Source organism: Leucopleurus acutus, assembly GCF_964270905.1.
Source record: "Leucopleurus acutus genome assembly, chromosome: 1".
Classification (NCBI taxonomy): domain Eukaryota; kingdom Metazoa; phylum Chordata; class Mammalia; order Artiodactyla; family Delphinidae; genus Leucopleurus; species Leucopleurus acutus.
The window spans coordinates 85,125,466-85,144,785 of record NC_139142.1 but is presented as its reverse complement, the minus strand read 5'-3'; the positions used below and the strand labels follow the sequence as shown (position 1 = coordinate 85,144,785).

The 19,320-nt window shown below is 37.8% G+C and overlaps 1 protein-coding gene across 2 annotated transcripts in view; it reads left to right on the top strand.

Moving 5' to 3' along the window:
* The window catches only part of ZNF106 (zinc finger protein 106), a 55,511-nt gene that overhangs the window by 24,196 nt on the left and 11,995 nt on the right, over positions 1-19,320 (top strand). Inside the window, exons 5-15 of one of the 2 annotated variants that reach the window (XM_082845772.1) lie at positions 384-2,555; positions 3,607-4,240; positions 5,388-5,457; positions 6,794-6,948; positions 7,032-7,092; positions 7,569-7,907; positions 9,887-10,667; positions 11,030-11,085; positions 12,174-12,319; positions 13,798-13,932; positions 18,689-18,805. In XM_082845772.1, coding sequence (XP_082701898.1) covers positions 384-2,555; positions 3,607-4,240; positions 5,388-5,457; positions 6,794-6,948; positions 7,032-7,092; positions 7,569-7,907; positions 9,887-10,667; positions 11,030-11,085; positions 12,174-12,319; positions 13,798-13,932; positions 18,689-18,805 — 4,666 coding nt within the window. The remainder of the gene's footprint in view (positions 1-383; positions 2,556-3,606; positions 4,241-5,387; positions 5,458-6,793; positions 6,949-7,031; positions 7,093-7,568; positions 7,908-9,886; positions 10,668-11,029; positions 11,086-12,173; positions 12,320-13,797; positions 13,933-18,688; positions 18,806-19,320) is intronic. The other variant, XM_082845773.1, reaches the window with a different exon arrangement.

Here is a 19,320-nt window from a genome sequence, read left to right as displayed (position 1 = left end):
CTAACCATAGCTACAAAATATACTTGTTCTTATTCTCAAAAAATTGTATAATATAAAAATAATAATTGGATGATAGGGACAAAATCCCAGAATATGCTGAGAGAAACAGGAGCAGGAGAGGGAAGATAGTATAAATGTGTCAAGTTTTTAATATTTTGGGGGTGATAGGAGACACAAGATGTTAATTTTTAATCAATAAATTGTGAAATATAAGTTTGTATCATTTAAAGATATGAAAGCATCTACTATTTGAAATAAAAGTAGTCTCTGTTACATATTCTAGGTAACAGAGGAGGAAGGCAGAGCGGAAGTTTGGTGGGTTATGCCTTTAGAGGGACCAGGAGAACTCTTTTAAGTCACTAATGAAAGACTTTTTTTTCCAGGCAAGATGAACCTTCCAATAGCAGCCAAGAAATAAACTCTGATGACAGGCGATCCCAACGGAGACGAGAAGACCGAATTCCTTACCAAGACAGAGAGAGCTACAGTCAGCCAGCATGGCATCATCGTGGACCTCCTCAGCGGGACCGGAAATGGGAGAAAGATGGCTATAATAATACTAGGAAAAACAGCTTCCCACATTCTTCGAGGAGTAGTGGTGGATCAAGAGGATGTTCTGGGTGGCATAAGGGTGTTGCAGGAGGCTCCTCAACTTGGTTTCACAGCCATAGTAATTCTGGAGGTGGTTGGCATTCAAATAGTGGAATGGTAGATTGGAATCATAATGGTACAGGAAGGAATTCCAGTTGGCATTCTGAAGGAACAGGTGGCTTTTCCAGTCGGCATATGAACAGCAGTAACGGAAACTGGAAATCCAGTGTACGTAGCACAAATAGTTGGAATTACAGTGGCCCCGGAGACAAATTTCAACCAAGCAGAAACAGAAATTCTAACTGTCAAATGGAAGACGTGACTATGCTATGGAACAAGAAATCTAAGTCAAACAAATATAATCAAGAGAGATATAAGTGGCAGCGGCAAGAAAATGACAAAGTTGGTGCAGTCGCCACATACAGAGGTCCTTCTGAAGGATTTACAAGTGATAAGTTTTCTTCAGAGGGCTTACTTGACTTCAATTTTGAGCATCTGGAAAGCCAAGCCACTAAACAAACAGATACCTTAGCTTCCAAAATTGGTGGGAAGAATGGCAGTGTGGCAAGGGAAAAGCTCCGTCGCTGGACTCCTTACCCTTCCCAGAAGACTCTGGATTTACAATCGGGAGTGAAAGAAGTCACTGGTAACAAGTTGGAAACAATAGATAATGATTTTAGCTTGATAACCACAGGAATACAAGAGCCCCAAACTGATGAAAGAAATAATTCTCCAACACTGAAAACACAAAAAGAAACACATACTAGATCTCTTAATCACAAAGCCACTTCTGACTGCACTGCTTCCTATGAGGTAGTGAGAGAGGGCCCCATTGTAGAAAAACCTGAACAAGAGCATACCTTAAATAAGATGCCATTGCTAAAATCCCCACTCCTTCCAATTCCAATCACTAAATCAGCTCCTCAAAAGCAAGATTCAAAGAATCCCTCAAAAAACACCAAAACGAATTCTTTTTTCCCTGGAGAACACTCAAACCCCTTGAACAAACCCACAGTGGAAAATAATCAGGGTTCTTACATATCCAAATTGCGAAATTCAGGTCCTCGTGTTTTAAAAGGGCATAAAAGTACATTTGGAACTCACAGGGAACCTGATGAAAATTTAAGTGATACATTACAAAAAGCCAAAGATGTGCTAGAGTGTAATGAGTCATTGCAAAATCCACTTCTTAGTGCTTCTAAAAGGACCAGGAATTATGCAAAAGCAAGTAGGAATGTAGAAGAGTCTGAAAAAGGATCTTTGAAGATTGAGTTTCAAGTAGACACATTAGAAGATGAAAGTGATGGAGAGATATCTGATGCAGAAAAGGATGGAGCAAAAATTGGAACCCTGGGTTCTGCAACTACAGAAGTTTTATCCTGCAGTACTCATGCTGCTGATGAGAAAAGAGGGGATGAGCAAAACCTGAAAACATCTAGAAAACCATCCACTTCCCCATGTAACTCAACAGTTCACCAGAAAGAATCTGAGTTACAAATGACATCTGTAGCCAGCCCACATTCTGACTTACTGCTAGATTTGAAAACCTCTCTAGATGATGCACAGGTTGATGACCCTGTTAAATCTCATGTATCTTATGAAACAGAAGGCTTTGAGACTACTAGCTTGGATGCTGAGCTTCAAAAAAACGATATAGGTCAGCCCTCAGGCCCTCTCCTGCCTGAACTAAGTAAGCTTGGCTTTCCTGCCTCACTCCAGAGAGATCTAACCCGTCACATTAGCTTGAAGAGCAAAACTGGAGCACACCTTCCTGAGCCAAACCTCAACAGTGCTCGCCGCATCCGCAATATCAGTGGTCATCGAAAGAGTGAGACAGAGAAGGAGTCTGGACTCAAGCCAACCCTCCGGCAGATTCTAAATGCATCTCGGAGAAATGTCAACTGGGAACAGGTCATTCAGCAAGTAACCAAGAAAAAGCAAGAGCTAGGCAAAGGCTTACCCAGGTGTGTGCCTCTTTTCAGTATCCATTTCCCTTTTTTTCTTTTAAACTTACCCTTTGACTCTGGTCAAGAGAATTCTCCTTGTTAAATTTAATTAAATGTTTGCAAAAAATATACGTTGTAGATGTCTGGTTTAAATATCCAGGAGTGACTACTTGCCTATTCTATAACCAATGGAATAAAGTGTTTCCTAGCAGGGAATTCAGGTTAAAAAGAAGCACACCTACTTCTGAGAAATGAAGTAGGGACAAGGAAAAAACTTAGAAATCTAGCACTTTGGTGATAGGGGCCATAAAGTGACAGCATAAAAAAAGTCAATCTATAGCTCTGTATCTATCTATAGATCTTAATGAGTGGTACAGCTTTTAGGTATAACTGTTCTCATTACCTTTTACTTAGAACGTGTGGATGGTTATCCTTCTGTATTTGCTCTGGGCATTTGTATTTGTGATCACAAAATACTTTCTCCTAAGTACTTGTGTCATAGTTTGGCTATTCATCTTACGTTGAGGCACTAAACTTTTCTGAATGGTAAAGCAGCATTCAGCATAGGTTTGCTACTTGAAAATCATCCTGCTTTATAATTACATAGCCCTCTAGGCTTAAATTTCTATCCTTGTCGAAATAACATACTTATTGTGCCCCCTTTTCTTTTCCTGTAACTTGTGAGTATCATTGAGATTATAAAGTTTTTAGCATGGTGTCTGCTGCTTGTAAATGCTTAATAAACATTTTTGTTTATTTTTTATTTGCTGTTAAAAATTACGTATTTATTATTGTTGACTTAGAGCTCCATATTAAATAAAACCCTCAGTTTTTATTCCCTCCTTTTGTATATAGCTGTATACAAATATCTAATTTGGTACGTGTTACATTATAATACTTACAATAGAGTTAACTTACTTTATGTTTAGAACTCTTAATGCTCCTTGCGGGCAGAAACCATCTATTTATATTTGTAACCTCAGTGCTTAACAGAGTCTGGCACATTAAGTGGTGCCCCCTCTCCCAACCATGTCTGATTAATTATTTTTCCTTTTCGTTCTTTCTCGAGGTTTGGCATCGAAATGGTGCCTCTAGTTCAAAATGAACAAGAGGTCTTGGATTTGGATGGGGAGCCTGATCTGTCCAGTCTAGAAGGATTCCAGTGGGAAGGTGTTTCCATTTCTTCATCCCCTGGGTTGGCAAGGAAGCGAAGCCTTTCAGAGAGCAGTGTGATCATGGACAGGGCTCCTTCTGTGTTTAGCTTCTTCAGTGAGGAAGCTACAGGCAAAGAAAATGAGCCCCAGCAGATTTTTTCACCTAATAACTCATTGAGGTCTGCACAGAGTCAAAAAACAACCATGGGCCTTAAGCAGGAAATGACACCTCTAGCTGCCTCCCTAAGAACAGGTGAAAGAGCTGAAAATGTTGCTACTCGAAGGCGGCATAGTGCTCAATTATCATCTGACCATACGATACCTTTGATGCATTTGGCAAAAGACCTGCACAGCCAGGAGAGCTCTACACCACTTTCAGAGAATCACAATGCCCAGGAGAGTAATGGAGAAGGAAACTCTTTATCATCAAATGCATCCTTAGCCCTTGCAATCTCCAGTTTGACAGATGCAGCCACAGACAGTAGCTGTACTTCTGGTGCTGAACAAAATGATGTCCAGAATATTAGAAAGAAACGAAGAGCCACTGGAGTGAGTATCATTCCTGTGCTTTTTGTAGAACATTTCATGTGGTGACTTGGCCTTAATTAGAAAGACTTAACTGTTTAATTTTTCTTGGGTATCTGGGGTTGTGGTTCTCCCTACACTGGAATAAAAGATTTTGAAGCTTACTCTTACTTTCATATTCTTATCCTACTGGATTCTTCAACTGAGTAACTCTAGTAAGTTAGATGTAATTGAATATGAATGTATAGTACTAGGAAAATATGAAGTCATCTCTAAAACTAGTATCTAAGCCAATGATTCTTTGTATCACCTGACCAAGGAATGAGCCACATCTTCAGCTGTAACTTTATCTGTTTTCATGATGCATTCTGTACTGCTGAAGAAAGGTACTCTAGTGTTGCATTTACAGGGCATGTGTGCTTGTCGGACCCAGGACTACTAGGCTTAACACTAAGGTAGTTTTATACTATGAGAGTACATCTATATGAGCATAGTCTTAGTCTCTGTTACTCTATCTTTTGTACTTAAGTTACCCAGCCTGGTCTTTTTAAAATCCATTACTTCACTGATACTTCTCTTTTGGCACCTCTGATGTTAATATTGCCTAACCCTTTCTGAAAAGAAAGAGTTGCTGGTGGTAATATAGTCTGGAATCTGTCACTGTGTGAAAATGGGCTGTTTCCTTTAATATTGGGACAATATAACAAAGTAGTTATTCCAACTCTGCTCCTTTGAGCTAGATGCTGTAGTGGATATTATTGGATGAGAGATTGTCTTATGACAAAGCTAATATCTTGGGGCTTGTCTCAGGCTGTTGAGTTTTTGGTTGTAAAGATTTTCTTGCTGAATTCTGAAGTAGAAACTATGAAATCAGATACATGTATTATTAGCTTTTACCAAGGTGATATGCTTTGCCTAAGCCCTGTGGGATTAGCATCCCTCTAGGTTGCTAGGGAGGTCCTTGACCTTGGATTGTATTTTTTTTTAATCAGATACATTCATTCAACTAATATGAGTTCATACCATGTTCATGAGACTCCTACTGCCCTGTTAGAGATGGTAGCAATAATGAAGAATAATGTATGACTATCTTAGAACTGGTTCTTTTTTTCCCCTCCTGGATAATGGCCTTTACATATTTAATATTATTCAATTTTCTTTATCTCCTTAGGATGGATCTTCTCCTGAACTCCCAAGTCTTGAGAGAAAAAATAAAAGAAGGAAAATTAAAGGAAAGAAAGGTATAGTATAGAATATTCTGGCAGAAAGAAATTGTTCTTACAGCAATTCAGCCTTTTTACAACTTGATACAGAGTGTAGCTTATCAAACATGGAATGCCCATTTATTTATTTATTTATATTTGATATTTTTGTCATCTTGCTTAAGGGCATAGAAAAAGTTTGATTTCCTACTATATCCAGTTGCAGCTGTAGAAGAAATATATGATGCCACCTAGACCTGAAAGCTAAAGTTAATATATATCTTGGACAAATTGAATTCAGTGTATAGCTAGAAAGTGTCACTGGGCCTTTTCAGTGGGGTGAAGAGGAATAGGACATTTAGTAAAAATTTTATCCCTCTTGGTCATTTATAGCCATTTCTCTCACTTTCCATTTTTGAGGCATCTTGGTTGCTTTTCTCATGTGAGTTAAGTAGAGAAGTTATTAGTGTGGCTCCCTGACTGATATGCTTCTATGACTCTTGCCTTACACTGACTCTAACACTGTTAGGGTATAAGGGCTAGTGCAGGAAGTGATTGGATGAACTTTCGGTGATTGGATGTGATAGATAAGGTGGGAGTCAAGGGTGACCTCATTTTCTGGCTGTGGCAATTGGGTGGATGATGGCATTATTTGTAGAGCTAGAAAATTCTATGAGAGTTTCAGGTTGAGGGTAGAGGAAGATGGTGAGTTCCCTTTTGGATCCCTTGAGTTAAAGGACTTTAGAGACACCTAGGTAGAGGTATCAAGTTGGTAGTTGGATATGTGGGTCTGGAGTTTAGGGGAGAGGTCTTGGAGTATTGAATGGGAAAGAGGCAAACATAAAGATGACAAATACGTGCACATAGTAGAACATTTTATTTAAAGTAATTTAAGTGTACTGTTTCAAAGCTATATTTTCTTCAGGATGCCTTTTGTAATAAAGAGAACTACTTTAAATTAACAGACTGGAAAAGTATGAATCGGGAAGAGAGTGCAAGCAGTTCAGGTTTGGGGCCCAATCTAAGCCAAAGCCTTGGGTGAAGAGGGTAGTAGATAAAGGAGCATGGGAAATGAAACCTACAAGAGTTGATTTGCCTGGGGCAGAGATTTTGCTTGGAAGGGTCATGGTGGAAGAAGGTGATTTGGTAAATTGGTACCATGTGGTGGTACGCTTGAAGCCCTGAGGCTTGGTTTCTGACAGCATCAGGCTTGACTACATGATTTGTAAAATTTGATGAGTCTCCTTCCAGTGACCTAGTGGGGAGAAAATAAAGGCCTGTCCTAGACAATTGATGCAGTTCCATCTTCTGAGGAACTGTACTATTAATGAGAAGTCTCCAGTATTAAACTGAACCTTATGGTTTCTTTTGACAGAACGTTCTCAGGTTGACCAGCTGCTGCATATTTCTTTAAGGGAGGAAGAACTAAGCAAATCATTGCAGTGCATGGATAACAACCTTCTGCAAGCCCGTGCAGCTCTTCAGACAGCTTATGTTGAAGTTCAGAGGCTACTTATGCTCAAGCAGCAGGTAGTAGCAGATGGAATGTCTAGTGAAAATGGATCATCTTGAAGTTGGATTTAAAAATGCTTAACAAAGTACTTTATTTTTAGATAACTATGGAGATGAGTACCCTGAGGACCCATAGAATACAGATTCTACAGGGATTACAAGGTATTCAGAGAATCTGATGGATTGGACCCTCTGTAACTTGTTACTTTTTGGTTCTCTGTGGAGGGGAATTAAAATGTTATGAAAAAGTTAATATGATTTTTCTCGTGTCTCCTTGGTTTCATCCTTCTATAGAAAGACCTGTGAGACTGTATATCCCCAAAATGCTTATGTTACAGAAAGAGTCCTGGGTTAGGAGTCCCAAGACTAGGGTTCACATTTTGGCTCTTCTTTTAGTACCGATGTGACTTTGGATAAGTCACTTAAAATCTGAAAAATCGGAATATTAGTGCCTGTTCTTTGGTAGTTTTATATATATATAATATAATATATATTATATATAATATAGCTTATAATCTATTTTAAAGAATTATGAGGGTTTTTAAAATTCTCTTGTAATCTTTAAAAATACAGATTGGCTCAGAAATGAGTGGCTTTTCAGATAACATTTTTGCATTTGTGTATGTTTCCCATTCTAGAAACATATGAACCTTCTGAGCGTCCAGACCAGGTTCCCTGTAACCTTACACAAGAACAAAGGAACATTAGATCTCAAACATCTGCTGATGCCACACTGCTGCCTACTCCTTTTTTCCCGGTTTTCCTGGAGGCTTCATCTTCCCATGTGTCTCCGTCATCCACTGGAGCCCCTCTCCAAGGAATCACATCTACTTTCCAAGCCCATGGCAGTGTTCCTGCTCCAGACTCATCAGTTCAGATTAAACAAGAGCCCATGTCTCCTGAACAAGATGAGAATGTGAATGCTGTGTCACAAGGCTCTGCTTGCAATGTGTCCAAGGAATTACTGCAAGCTAATAGTATGTAAACTTTTCTCTGGGTTAAGGGCAACCCTGTAGTGGGTCTACGGCAATTTTATATCAGTGATGTAACATCATACTTGCCCATTAAAACTGAAGTTATTACAGTTTTTCTTGAAGTTTTCTTATTTAGGAAGATTATTTAAATATTGGTAACCTTTTTCTAATTTCTAATAGGATTACTGAAGTGACTTTGGATTAGCACTTAACAGGTTTCATTTATTAGGATTGGTGCAGAATTATTTGGTTTTTGTGAGATAAATGGCATTGAAGTTGTTTAGTCAATTTTCTAGATAAGATATATCCTCTGAATTTCTCATTACTTAACTATCTTTATCATTTCAAGTACAAACTAGGGTTAATATAGACCTGAGGAGCAGGTGGCCATGATGAAAGGCAGAGGGCTCTGGGGTTTGGAATCATCTAATAGAAACTTGGGTGTTTTTGAGAAATAGCCAGGGTTTTTACTCTCTTCATAAAATAATTCTTACCTAGTTACCATTTGAGAATAACTTCCAAGCTATTTAAAATCTCATCTGAAGTTTGCATAACCACAGTGGTGCTACATTGAAAATTAAGTAAGAAGCAAACAGGGACTTCCCTGGTGGTCCAGTGGGTAAGACTCCACCCTCCCAATGTAAGGGACCCGGGTTTGATTCCTGGTTGGGGAACTAGATACCCCATGCATGCCGCAACTAAGAAGTCTGCATGCTGCAACTAAGAAGTCCGCATGCTGCAACTAAGAAGCCCGCATGCTGCAACTAAGAAGCCTGTGAGCTGCAATTAAAGATTCCACCTGCTGCAACTAAGACCCGACACAGCCTAAATAAACTAATAAATAATAAATAAATAAATATTAAAATGAAAGAAGCAAACTGATATTGTGTGATTTTTTTTTTTGAGCAAAAACAAAAAGTCTGAAGAATTATCCTACATTTTGCTATCTGTTGCAACACTAATCATTGATATCTACATCAAATGTATATTATCTTTCATACTGAATTATGTTATTTTTATATGGATACTATTTAGTATTTTTTAAAAACTAGTATTTTTTTCAAAAATAGCTTGTATTTTATTTCCTTTTCTGATTGCAAAACTAATTCATGTTCATTGTAAAAAGTTGGGAAACTATAAAAATGTGTATTTGTTATTTTGTTATATATTTCAGTCTTTTAAAATTATAAATGTTTATGTGCTTACATGAGACTTTATACAAAGGACAAGTCTAGTCTGTTATAACTTGATTTTTTTCCCACTTAATTATGATCATTTTCCTGTGTCATAAAAATAATTCATCTAAAACACTATTTTGCTAGTTGTATAATATTTCAGAAGTTGCATAATATGAATATACAATAATTTATATAATCTTTGAATATTTACGTTTTTTTCCTTTTTTTGTATTCTGTATAATGCTGCATTGTATATGTCTTTGAGTATGTCTGTGATTATTTCATCAGTTTAAATTTCTAGACATGAAATAACTAAGTCAAAGAAAATAGACATTTCAAGTCAGCTGACTTTTTAACTGCTAGTATGTAGCTAAATTGGATGATATACAGGTAAAATGCATAATGAAAACTTCTAAGAAATAAAGGTGAAAGCACTTTAGCTAAATAGATAATTTGTGTCTACTAAGAATAAAACACATTGTTAAATATGTGGACATTTCAAACAAGAAAGAAAAAAGATCAATAGAAACAATCCCTGCCCATAGAAGGAGCTTTTGTAGGGTATAAGACATGCATGTAATTTGTGAAATTAATGCAAGGCAAAGTATATAAATACTGTAATAGAAATATGTGTAGGTTATGGGAAGCTGAGGGGTGAGATAACTAAACCATGACTGTTAAAGTTGTTAACATATCAAAATGTCATTATTTGGTAGAAGTTCAATCAGTGATAACTGTAGTTTATGACTACAAATACCAGACACAAAAACGATGGAATAATTCTTTTTTTCCTTCTCAATTCAGGAGAGATCAGTGACAGTAGTCCAGTTTATCCAGTTATCACTGCAGCATTGTCCTTATCAGAGCTAACAGAGAGATTCCATGAGCCTAGCCAAGAACTGAAGTTTTCTGTGGAGCAAGGAAATACCAGAAACAGAGGGAACAATCCCTCTTCCCAATCAGCTGGTCTTCCTAGCATAAATAAAGAAGGTGAAGAGCCAAACAGAGGCAACAGCGGGTCTGAAGCCTGTACCAGTTCTTTTCCAAGATTGTCCTTTGCTTCAGAAACCCCTTTAGAGAAAGAGCCCCACTCTCCAGCTGACCATCCAGAACAACAGGCAGAGTCCACTCTGACATCAGCTGAAGCTAGGGGGAACAAGAAAAAGAAGAAACTTAGGAAGAAGAAAACTCTGCGGGCTGCCCATGTTCCTGAGAACAGTGACACTGAACAGGATATATTTACTGCTAAACCTGTAAGGAAAGTAAAAACTGGAAAGTCCACTAAAGGGGGGAAAGTGACAACCTCCACCTGGGAAGATAGCAGAACTGGTCCAGAACAAGAGAGTGTCAGAGATGAACCAGATAGTGACTCGTCTCTGGAAGTCCTAGAAATTCCTAATCCTCAGTTAGAAGTGGTAGCCATTGATTCTTCTGAAACTGGAGAAGAGAAACCAGACAGCCCATCTAAAAAGGATATTCGTAACTCCACAGAGCTAAACTCATTAGAAACTTCTCGCTCTGGTTGTGATGAAGTTAGCTCTACCAGTGAGATTGGCACCCGTTATAAAGATGGCATCCCTGTAAGGTAAGGACACTGTGTTGGTCCAATCAGAACAGCTTTCACCATTCTATTCTTGAAAAATAGAACTTTTTGTTCTGAATCAGAATTTTTTTAAAGAGTCACATTTATAGAAAATCAGTAGGGATAATGGGTATGGAAGAATCAAACTTTAGCAATGGAGATTTTGTGTTTTCTCATTTGTGTTGTAAATACTTACTGTACTTTCATTTCCTTTCATATAGAAATTTCAGATGGAAAAACCGATCTCTTATATCATTGCTATTTTGTCCATTGTTTAGAACAATCTTTTGAGTCAGGAAAATATAAGTTTTACTGCCTGGCCTGTTCACACAGATGCTAAGAAGACTTTTGCTATTATTTTGTAGTGTGGCAGAAACTCAGACTGTGATCTCATCCATAAAAGGATCAAAGAACTCTTCAGGTATTTGGTTGTTCAGTTTTATTTAAATTAATCACAGAAAAAAAGTCTTGTAAATATTAGAGCCAGGGTTTAAATCTACTTAAATATGCTTATACAATAGGGGACGGGAACTGGGCTTGTTACCAAGAGGATTGCTTTGACCAGCAGTTATGGTATTCCTAAATCCTCAAATCCTGGCATTTCAGTTTCTTACTCCCATCTCTCTTACCTGCCTGTCTTACGTGTTCACCTAATTAGTATAGTTGGCCTTCTGTATCTTCGGTTCCGCATCTATGGCTTCAACTAACTGCAGATTGTGTAATATGCATTTATTGGAAAAAAAAAAAACTCGTGTATAAGTGGACCTGCACAATTCAAAGCATGTTGTTCAAGGGTCAGCTGTAAACAGGAGGATGTGTATAGGTTATATACAAATACTACACCGTTTTATTTAAGGGGCTTGAGCATCCGTGGATTTTGGTGTGTGTGGGGGTGCGGGAGTCCTGAAACCAGTCCCCTTTGGATACCAAGGGACAATTAAGGTTTTTTGGCTCCTGGGGGGTTTTGCTTTGAGAAGGAACTACTTAAAAATAATGCCTTGGGCTTCCCTGGTGATGCAGTGGTTGGGGGTCCGCATGCCGATGCAGGGGACACGAGTTCGTGCCCCGGTCCGGGAAGATCCCACATGCCGCGGAGCGGCTGGGCCCGTGAGCCATGGCCACTGGGCCTGCGCGTCCGGAGCCTGTACTCCGCAACGGGGGAGGCCACAACAGTGAGAGGCCCACGTACCGCAAAAAAATAATAATAATGCCTTACTCAACAAGATAACTGGCAGCAGAGGAAACTGGATGTGGAAAGATGCTTGGTGCCTTATGGGTATCACTCAAAGCTCACTATATAAGTATCTTGTTCCGAAGTGAAAGGTCTTCCCTGCCTTTTTTTATTATGAAATCTTCATAATGAAGATCACTAATGAAAATGTGGTGTTTTGCTGGGGGAACTAGGCTTTAAGGAGAATCCAGAGACCACTTTTTCATAATGGTTTAAATTTTTTAGTATCTTTTGAGACACAGGCAGACACATCTCTGAAACATATTCTTGTTTTCTAGAAATATCTTCAGAGCCAGGAGATGATGATGAGCCCACAGAAGGGAGCTTTGAGGGGCACCAAGCTGCAGTGAATGCAATTCAGATATTTGGGAATTTACTGTATACCTGTTCAGCAGATAAAACTGTCCGAGTTTATAATCTCGTGGTAAGTTGATACAACAATTTGAATATTTTTGCTTGGTTGCAGGTTTTAGAAACTCCAAGTAGCTCTCTCTTAGACTAGGAGTTTATTTGCTGTCCAGAGATGGAGTGGGCTTTAGACTAACTTTAGATACAGTTGGTCCAGCGGCTCAGTGGGGTCACTGGAGACTTAATTTCTTTCTTTATTTCCATTCTGCCTTCTCTGATATCACCTTTTCCTAAAGCAAGTTCTCCTCCTGCTCACAGATAGATGTCAGTAGCCACAGGGGTTTCTTTTCCCTCCCACCACCAAAAAAGGGTCCTGTGCTTTCCTCTCTGAACAATCACTTGGCAAAAGGAAATGGGATTATAACAATAGGCTCGCGACAGTCAGGTCCCAGCCCTGGAGTCGATGCTGAGGTCTGTCACATAGCTGCTACATAATAGAGAAGGGATAGAGTGAGTCCTGGGGAAGTAGTCAATATAAGAGGAGGCATTTTCCCTGAGAGTTGATTAATTATCCCGGTTATTAAGAAGAGCAACGGTCTTCCACTACCCCACACTTAGGATAATCTGATGCTCATTACTCTCAATTTTCATAGAATGGACTTTTGAGTTTTGAGTCTGGTATGCGTCAAACTAATTCTGTTTATCCACAACGATAGCCAAGAAACTTTAGGAACACTATGTTTGAACAAATATGGTGAAAGTATTTGAAACTGATGAAGTCCTTGAAAATCAAAAGGTTAGATAGATGATGGACTGAGAAAATGTTTGCTGTAGGCAACAGGTATATAGGTTCCTTTAGCCTAATAATGTGAGGGCAACAGGGATGACTGAAGGAAGGAAGCAATGGTACCAGGAGGTGTGACTGTAAGATTTGGGGAATTGGCTCTAACTCTGAACTGAAAGGTAAGTATAGGTATATATGTACATTCTAAATATATAACAGTATGTGCACAGAGACAACAGGATGTTCCATTATGAAACCACACCTGGAACACTAGACCTGTGATGGCACCTGACATATCTTTGAATATTGTGGCACATTCTCTGCATACTGATCAAATGCAGGAACTTATCTGGGTAATTGGCTATAGTTTGGATTTGCTAGCTTTTTGGTCCATATGTTAGAGAGCCTTGCCCTAGATATTAACTAAAGTTCTGATCTGTCTTATACCAAATTGCCCTAAGTATTGGATTGGCCAAAAAGTTTGTTCAGGTTTGTTCAGGTTTTTCTGTAACATCTTATGGAAAAACCCAAACGAACTTATGGCTCAGTTAACATATAGTTGCAGGTTACCTCAGTACATGTGACTGTTTGCTGGGCATTCAGTGAACAGGTATTTACTGAACACCTTTTGATACCAGGTACTGTTCTAGATTCTGAGGCTACAACAATGAACTGTATGTTTTAGCATCGTTTTTTTTTTTTTTTGAGGAAGTGCATTATCTAATCCATTTATATCCACAAGTAATGATCTGAACTGTGCTTGACTTTAGAGTCGGAAGTATATTGGTGTCTTTGAGGGCCATACCTCCAAAGTGAACTGCCTCCTGGTTACTCAGACCTCTGGGAAGAATGCTGCCCTTTACACTGGTTCCAGTGATCACACCATTCGCTGCTATAATGTTAAGGTAAGTGGGTCCAGCAAAATCAAACGTGATAATATGGAAACACTTTGACTGTATTTACTGTGTAGAGTGGAGACACTGAGACAGATGCTTCATTCTGTTCACTTTCTTGCTTCTGAACTTACTCCAGTACCCTGTATAGCCTTTGGAAGAAATGAGGCTTAGATCTAAACCATGTTTTCTGTCTCTCTCCACCAGTATCTTTTCACTTACTCTACTATTAATAATATACCTCCTTTGTTCTTTTCAACAATTAGTCTTGATTTTTATTTTCACATCATATGCCAAAATTAATACTAGAGAGAAAACAAAATGTTTAAATTTTTTAAACCTGAAAGAAGTAGATATCTCCCCTGAGAAAGAATTTTCTAAATGTATTGTAAGAAATGAAAGAAAATCATTTGCATTAAATATATATATTATAGGACTTCCCTGGTGGCACAGTGGTTAAGAATCCGCCTGCCAATGCAGGGGACACAGGTTTGATCCCTGGTCTGGGAAGATCCCCCATGCTGCGGAGAAACTAAGCCTGTGCACCACAACTACTGAGCCTGTGCTCTAGAGCCTGTGAGCCACAACTACTGAGCCCACGTGCCACAACTACTGAAGCCCATGCTCTTAGAGCCCATGCTCCACAACAAGAGAAGCCACCACAGTGAGAAGCCCATGCACCGCAAAGAAGAGTAGCCCCTGCTCACCGCAACTAGAGAAAGCCTGTGCACAGCAGCAAAGACCCAATACAGCCAAAAATAAATAAATTAAAAAAATAAATATATACACACATATATTCTTTAAAAGATTTGATTATTTAAGACAAAATTTATAATACCAAAGATTAGGTTTTTAACATATATAGATGGAATGTGTGGTAACAGGAACACAAAGGAAAGGGAGGATGGAATTGTGCTGGTGCAAGGTTCTTATATTTTATTGGGGATAAGTCAGTTTTACTTTGAACTAGATGGTTACAATTTAAAGAGGTAATCTCCAGAAGGCTGGCTCACAGCTTCAGTGTGCATCAGATAGACCTGGAGAGCTTGTTAAAACACATATTACTGGACCCCACTCCCAGAGCTTCTGATTCAGTAGGCTTGGGATAGGGCCCAAGAATTTACATTTCTAACATGTGATACTGATGCTACTGGTGTAGGGGCCACACTCTGAGAACAGCTGCCCTGCAGCAACCACTAAAAGAATAAAGCAAAGAAAGACAGCTAAAAAATTTAATAGAGGAATTAAAATGGCATACTAAAAAACACTTGTTTAATGCAAAACAAGGCAGAAATGGGGGAACAGAGAAATAAAAATGAGACAAATAGAAAGCAAATTGGAGTCTAAATCTAGCCATATTTAATAATTATATTAAATGTGAATTAACACTAAAATCAAAAGGCAGAGATTGACTAGCTAAAGAACAAACATCAAAATCTGTGCTGTCTACAAGACACACCTTTTAAATTCAGACACAAGTAGGTTGAATTAAAAGAATGGAAAAAAATGTACTATGCAAATAATAACAAAAAGAGCTAGAGTGATTATGTTACTGTCAGGCAAATAGACTTTAAGACAAGGAATACTACTGAGACAAGGGTGGCATTCCATAATTATAAAAATGTCAATATAGCAGGAAGATAGAACAATTAGAAATATATGTACGTAATAACAGCACCAAAATATGTAAAGTAATACTGATAGAACTACAGAGGAGAAATAGACAAATCCACAATTATAGTTGAAGACTTCAACACCTCTCTCAATACTTGATAGAGTACTGGACAGAAAATCATCAAGGATGTAGAAGAACTGGACAATACCATTAGCAAACAAGATCTAATTAATATTTATAGTTAAAAAAAATTAACATTCATAGACTCTGCCACCCGAAACAGCAGCATACACATTATTTCCAAGTGCATATGGAGCATTCACCAGTATAGACCATTGCTGGGTCATCAAATAAGTCTTAGTCTTATTGAGAATCTTAATTAAAAGGATTGAAATCATTTAGAGTATGTTCTCCAACCACAGTGGAGTTAGAAATCAATAACAGAAAGAAATCCACCAAAAAAAAAAGAGAAAGAAATCTTGGAAGTCCGCAAGTAAGGGGTAATGAAATAGCATACTTCTGAGTTACCCATGATTCAAAGAAGAAGTCACAAAGGAAATTAGAAAATATCTTGAACTAAATGAAAATGAGCATCCAGCTTAACATTTGTAGGATAGCTAACGCATTGCTGAGGGGGAAATTTCTAGTTTTAAATGCTTATATTAGAAAAAAAAGAAAGTTTAAAATCAATTATCTGAGTTTGTAAGAAAATAGAAAAAGAAGAAAAAGTTAAACCCGAAATAGATATATAAAGGAAATAATAAAGAGCAGAATGGAAACCACCAATTTATAAAACTGACACACAATAGGGAAAAATCAGTGAGACCAGAAGCTAGTTTTTTGAAAAGATAAATTAAAAAAAAACTTTTAGCTAAATTGATCAAAACAAAGAGAAGCCACAAATTTCAAATATCCTGAATGTAAGAAGGAACCTCATAACAGCGTTATTAAGCAATACATCCATCAACTGATAAATGGATAAATGTGGTATATAAAAAGTGGAATAATACTAGCAACAAAAAGGAATAAACTATTCATACATGTAGCAACATGGATGGATCTCAAAAACATCATGCTAGGGGAAAGAAGTCATATGTAAAAGACTACATACTGAATGTTCTCTTAATATGGAATTCTAGAAAAGGCAAAACTATCAGAGTTGCCTGGGGTGGCAGTGGGGACTGACTGAAAGAGGGTACGAGGTAACTTTTTAGGGTGCTAGAAATGTTCTGAAAGTTGATTGTGGTAATGGTTGCATAACTGCATACTTTACTAAACTTAATGAAACGTATATCTAACATGGTGAATTTTATTATATGGAAGTAATACTTAAGTCTGCTGAAAATTGTAAACAGATTTTGGCAAGAAATTGTCTTAGGTAAAAAGAGGGAAAAATAGTTGTGACAGGACAGGATAAACACAGGGTTAATATCATACGTTGTAAGGAGCTTACACCTTTGAGAAGAGAAATAGTAAAATCCCTACACATAAATTGAAAGACAGAAATTCTTTAAAAAGAGAATATTCAAGTAACTATTTGAAAATAACAGTCTTGTCAATAAATGGAAGTTAAAACAGAAGTTCAGTACCATTTTGACTTATAAAATTAGCAAAAACTTTTAAAAGATTTTTCAATGTTTCTAAGGGTTCTAACCCGCAGTAGTATTTGGCATAGTGGGACTGTATGTTAGTGAAAAAAATTCTTAGTTTTTGAAATTGAGGTGTAACTTTATATAGTAAAGTACATAAATTTTAAGTATACAGCTTGATGAATTTTTACATAGATACACATTTGTTTAACCACCACCAAGATCGAAACACAGATCATTTTCATCCCCCTGAAGCTTCCCTCATAACACCTTGCACTCACCACCCCCAGCCAAAGAAAACCATTGTTCTGATTTCTGTCATTATAGATTATACTTGTCTGTGCTTGAACTTCATAATAAACCATACTGGATGTATTCTTTCACATTAGCTTTAGCTCGCTATAATGTCTGAAATTCATCTTTATTGTTGCATGCACCAATAGTTTTTTTATTATGGCAACGTATTCCATTTCTCCTATAAAATTACAAAATGATCTCACATGGATGGGTTAGCCAGAGGCAACATATATCTTATCATTTGAGCATATTCACCGTCTTTTCCTTTATTTTACAATTGCATATGCAGCATTTATATTTGTAATTTTATGCGGGGAAAGTAATTTAAAAGACTGTCTCTTTCAGGTATGAAAGAAGGTTGGAAGAGATCAAAGACTTTGATAGTCTACAGCTTTTATCATTCCAACCCATAGGTTGTTCCATCCTACTTATAGGATGGGACAAGTAGGTCCTACTTATAACTGTCTTGATTTTAATGTCTGTATCCAGACCTCTTTAAAAAGCTAAACTTGGGCCTTTAGTCACTTAGTATCATTCAACAGCATTCAGTCTTGAGCACTTACTATGTAACTGGCCCTGTTCTAGGTTCTAGGTAAGTAGATTTTATCAGTATAACCCAGTTCTGGAAATTCATGGAAATAGTTTCTTGAAGGTCAGCTCAAACTGTGTTTGTATAACCTGGATATGCATCAGAATTATGAAGGAAATTTTTAAAAACACATATTCCAGGGCCTGAATTAGAATCTCAGGGACTGGGGTGAAGCTTGGGGTTCTATATATTTTCAGAGCTTCTTGGGTAATTGTAGACCAACTAACCTGATACTGGTTTGAAGGAGGCATTTGAGAGCTATTAAAATAGAGAATCAGTTGCAGGAAAGCGCATATTTGATTAATGCAATTATCAGATATACAACTATAATCTTTATTTTCCTTTTTAAATGTCAAGTGCAGCTTTAACTTTATCTTTGGCTACTTAATTTAAGAGGCTAGAACCCAATCCATAGTGCCCTTTGAAGAATTTCTACATTCCAAATTAGAAACATAGGTAACATTAGAAGTTACATTTGTTTACTATATTACCTACAGCTTGAGGGTATTTGGCCACATATTTCAAAGCAGAAAACAGTCTAAGATAGTCTTCTACAAAATAGAGGATGCTACATTTTCTTCCTCATAAAAAATCATTTCACACTGTTCTCAGGAGGATTGTTTTCACATCTTATTTGCCTTTAATCTCTGCTGATCAGGTGTTGTGTGCTTTTATCAGACTCGAGAGTGTGTGGAGCAGTTACAGCTGGAAGACCGGGTTCTCTGCCTCCACAGTAGGTGGCGAATTCTCTATGCAGGACTGGCAAATGGCACTGTGGTCACCTTCAACATAAAGGTTAGTGGTTGGGGAGAGAAGGCTGAATTCCCATGCCACTTGAAAATGGTGTGAGTGTGTGTGGGAAGAAGTTGAAGGCAGATGTTTTCCTGTTTTTGTGTGTGTTTGAGAAAGCAACAGAATTAGCTGCTACTCAAAAATTTATCTTCTGTTGTAAGTGAAACAAGATGCTGCATTCTGTCTGCTCAGGCCCAAGTGTGCCAGGACCAAAGTGTAACTCTACTAAATTAAACCAGGCCTGATGATTTGGGGCCAAATAATGAGTCATAGGTTAAACTAGTCTGTCTCATTTTAAGAATGACACCATGAAATGAGCTTAAATTCTTTGAGTATGACGTTGATGTGGTTTGGAACTGATTTAGGGTTTCATGAGGGTAGCTTGTTCTTGACTTGAACTAAGTCAAGGTTTGCCTTCGTGCCTGTGGGCCTCATTCTTTCCTGACCCAAATATAAATCCATTTGTTGAGCAAACATTTATGGAGCACTATTACATGCTAGGTCTCAGGATAAGGCTT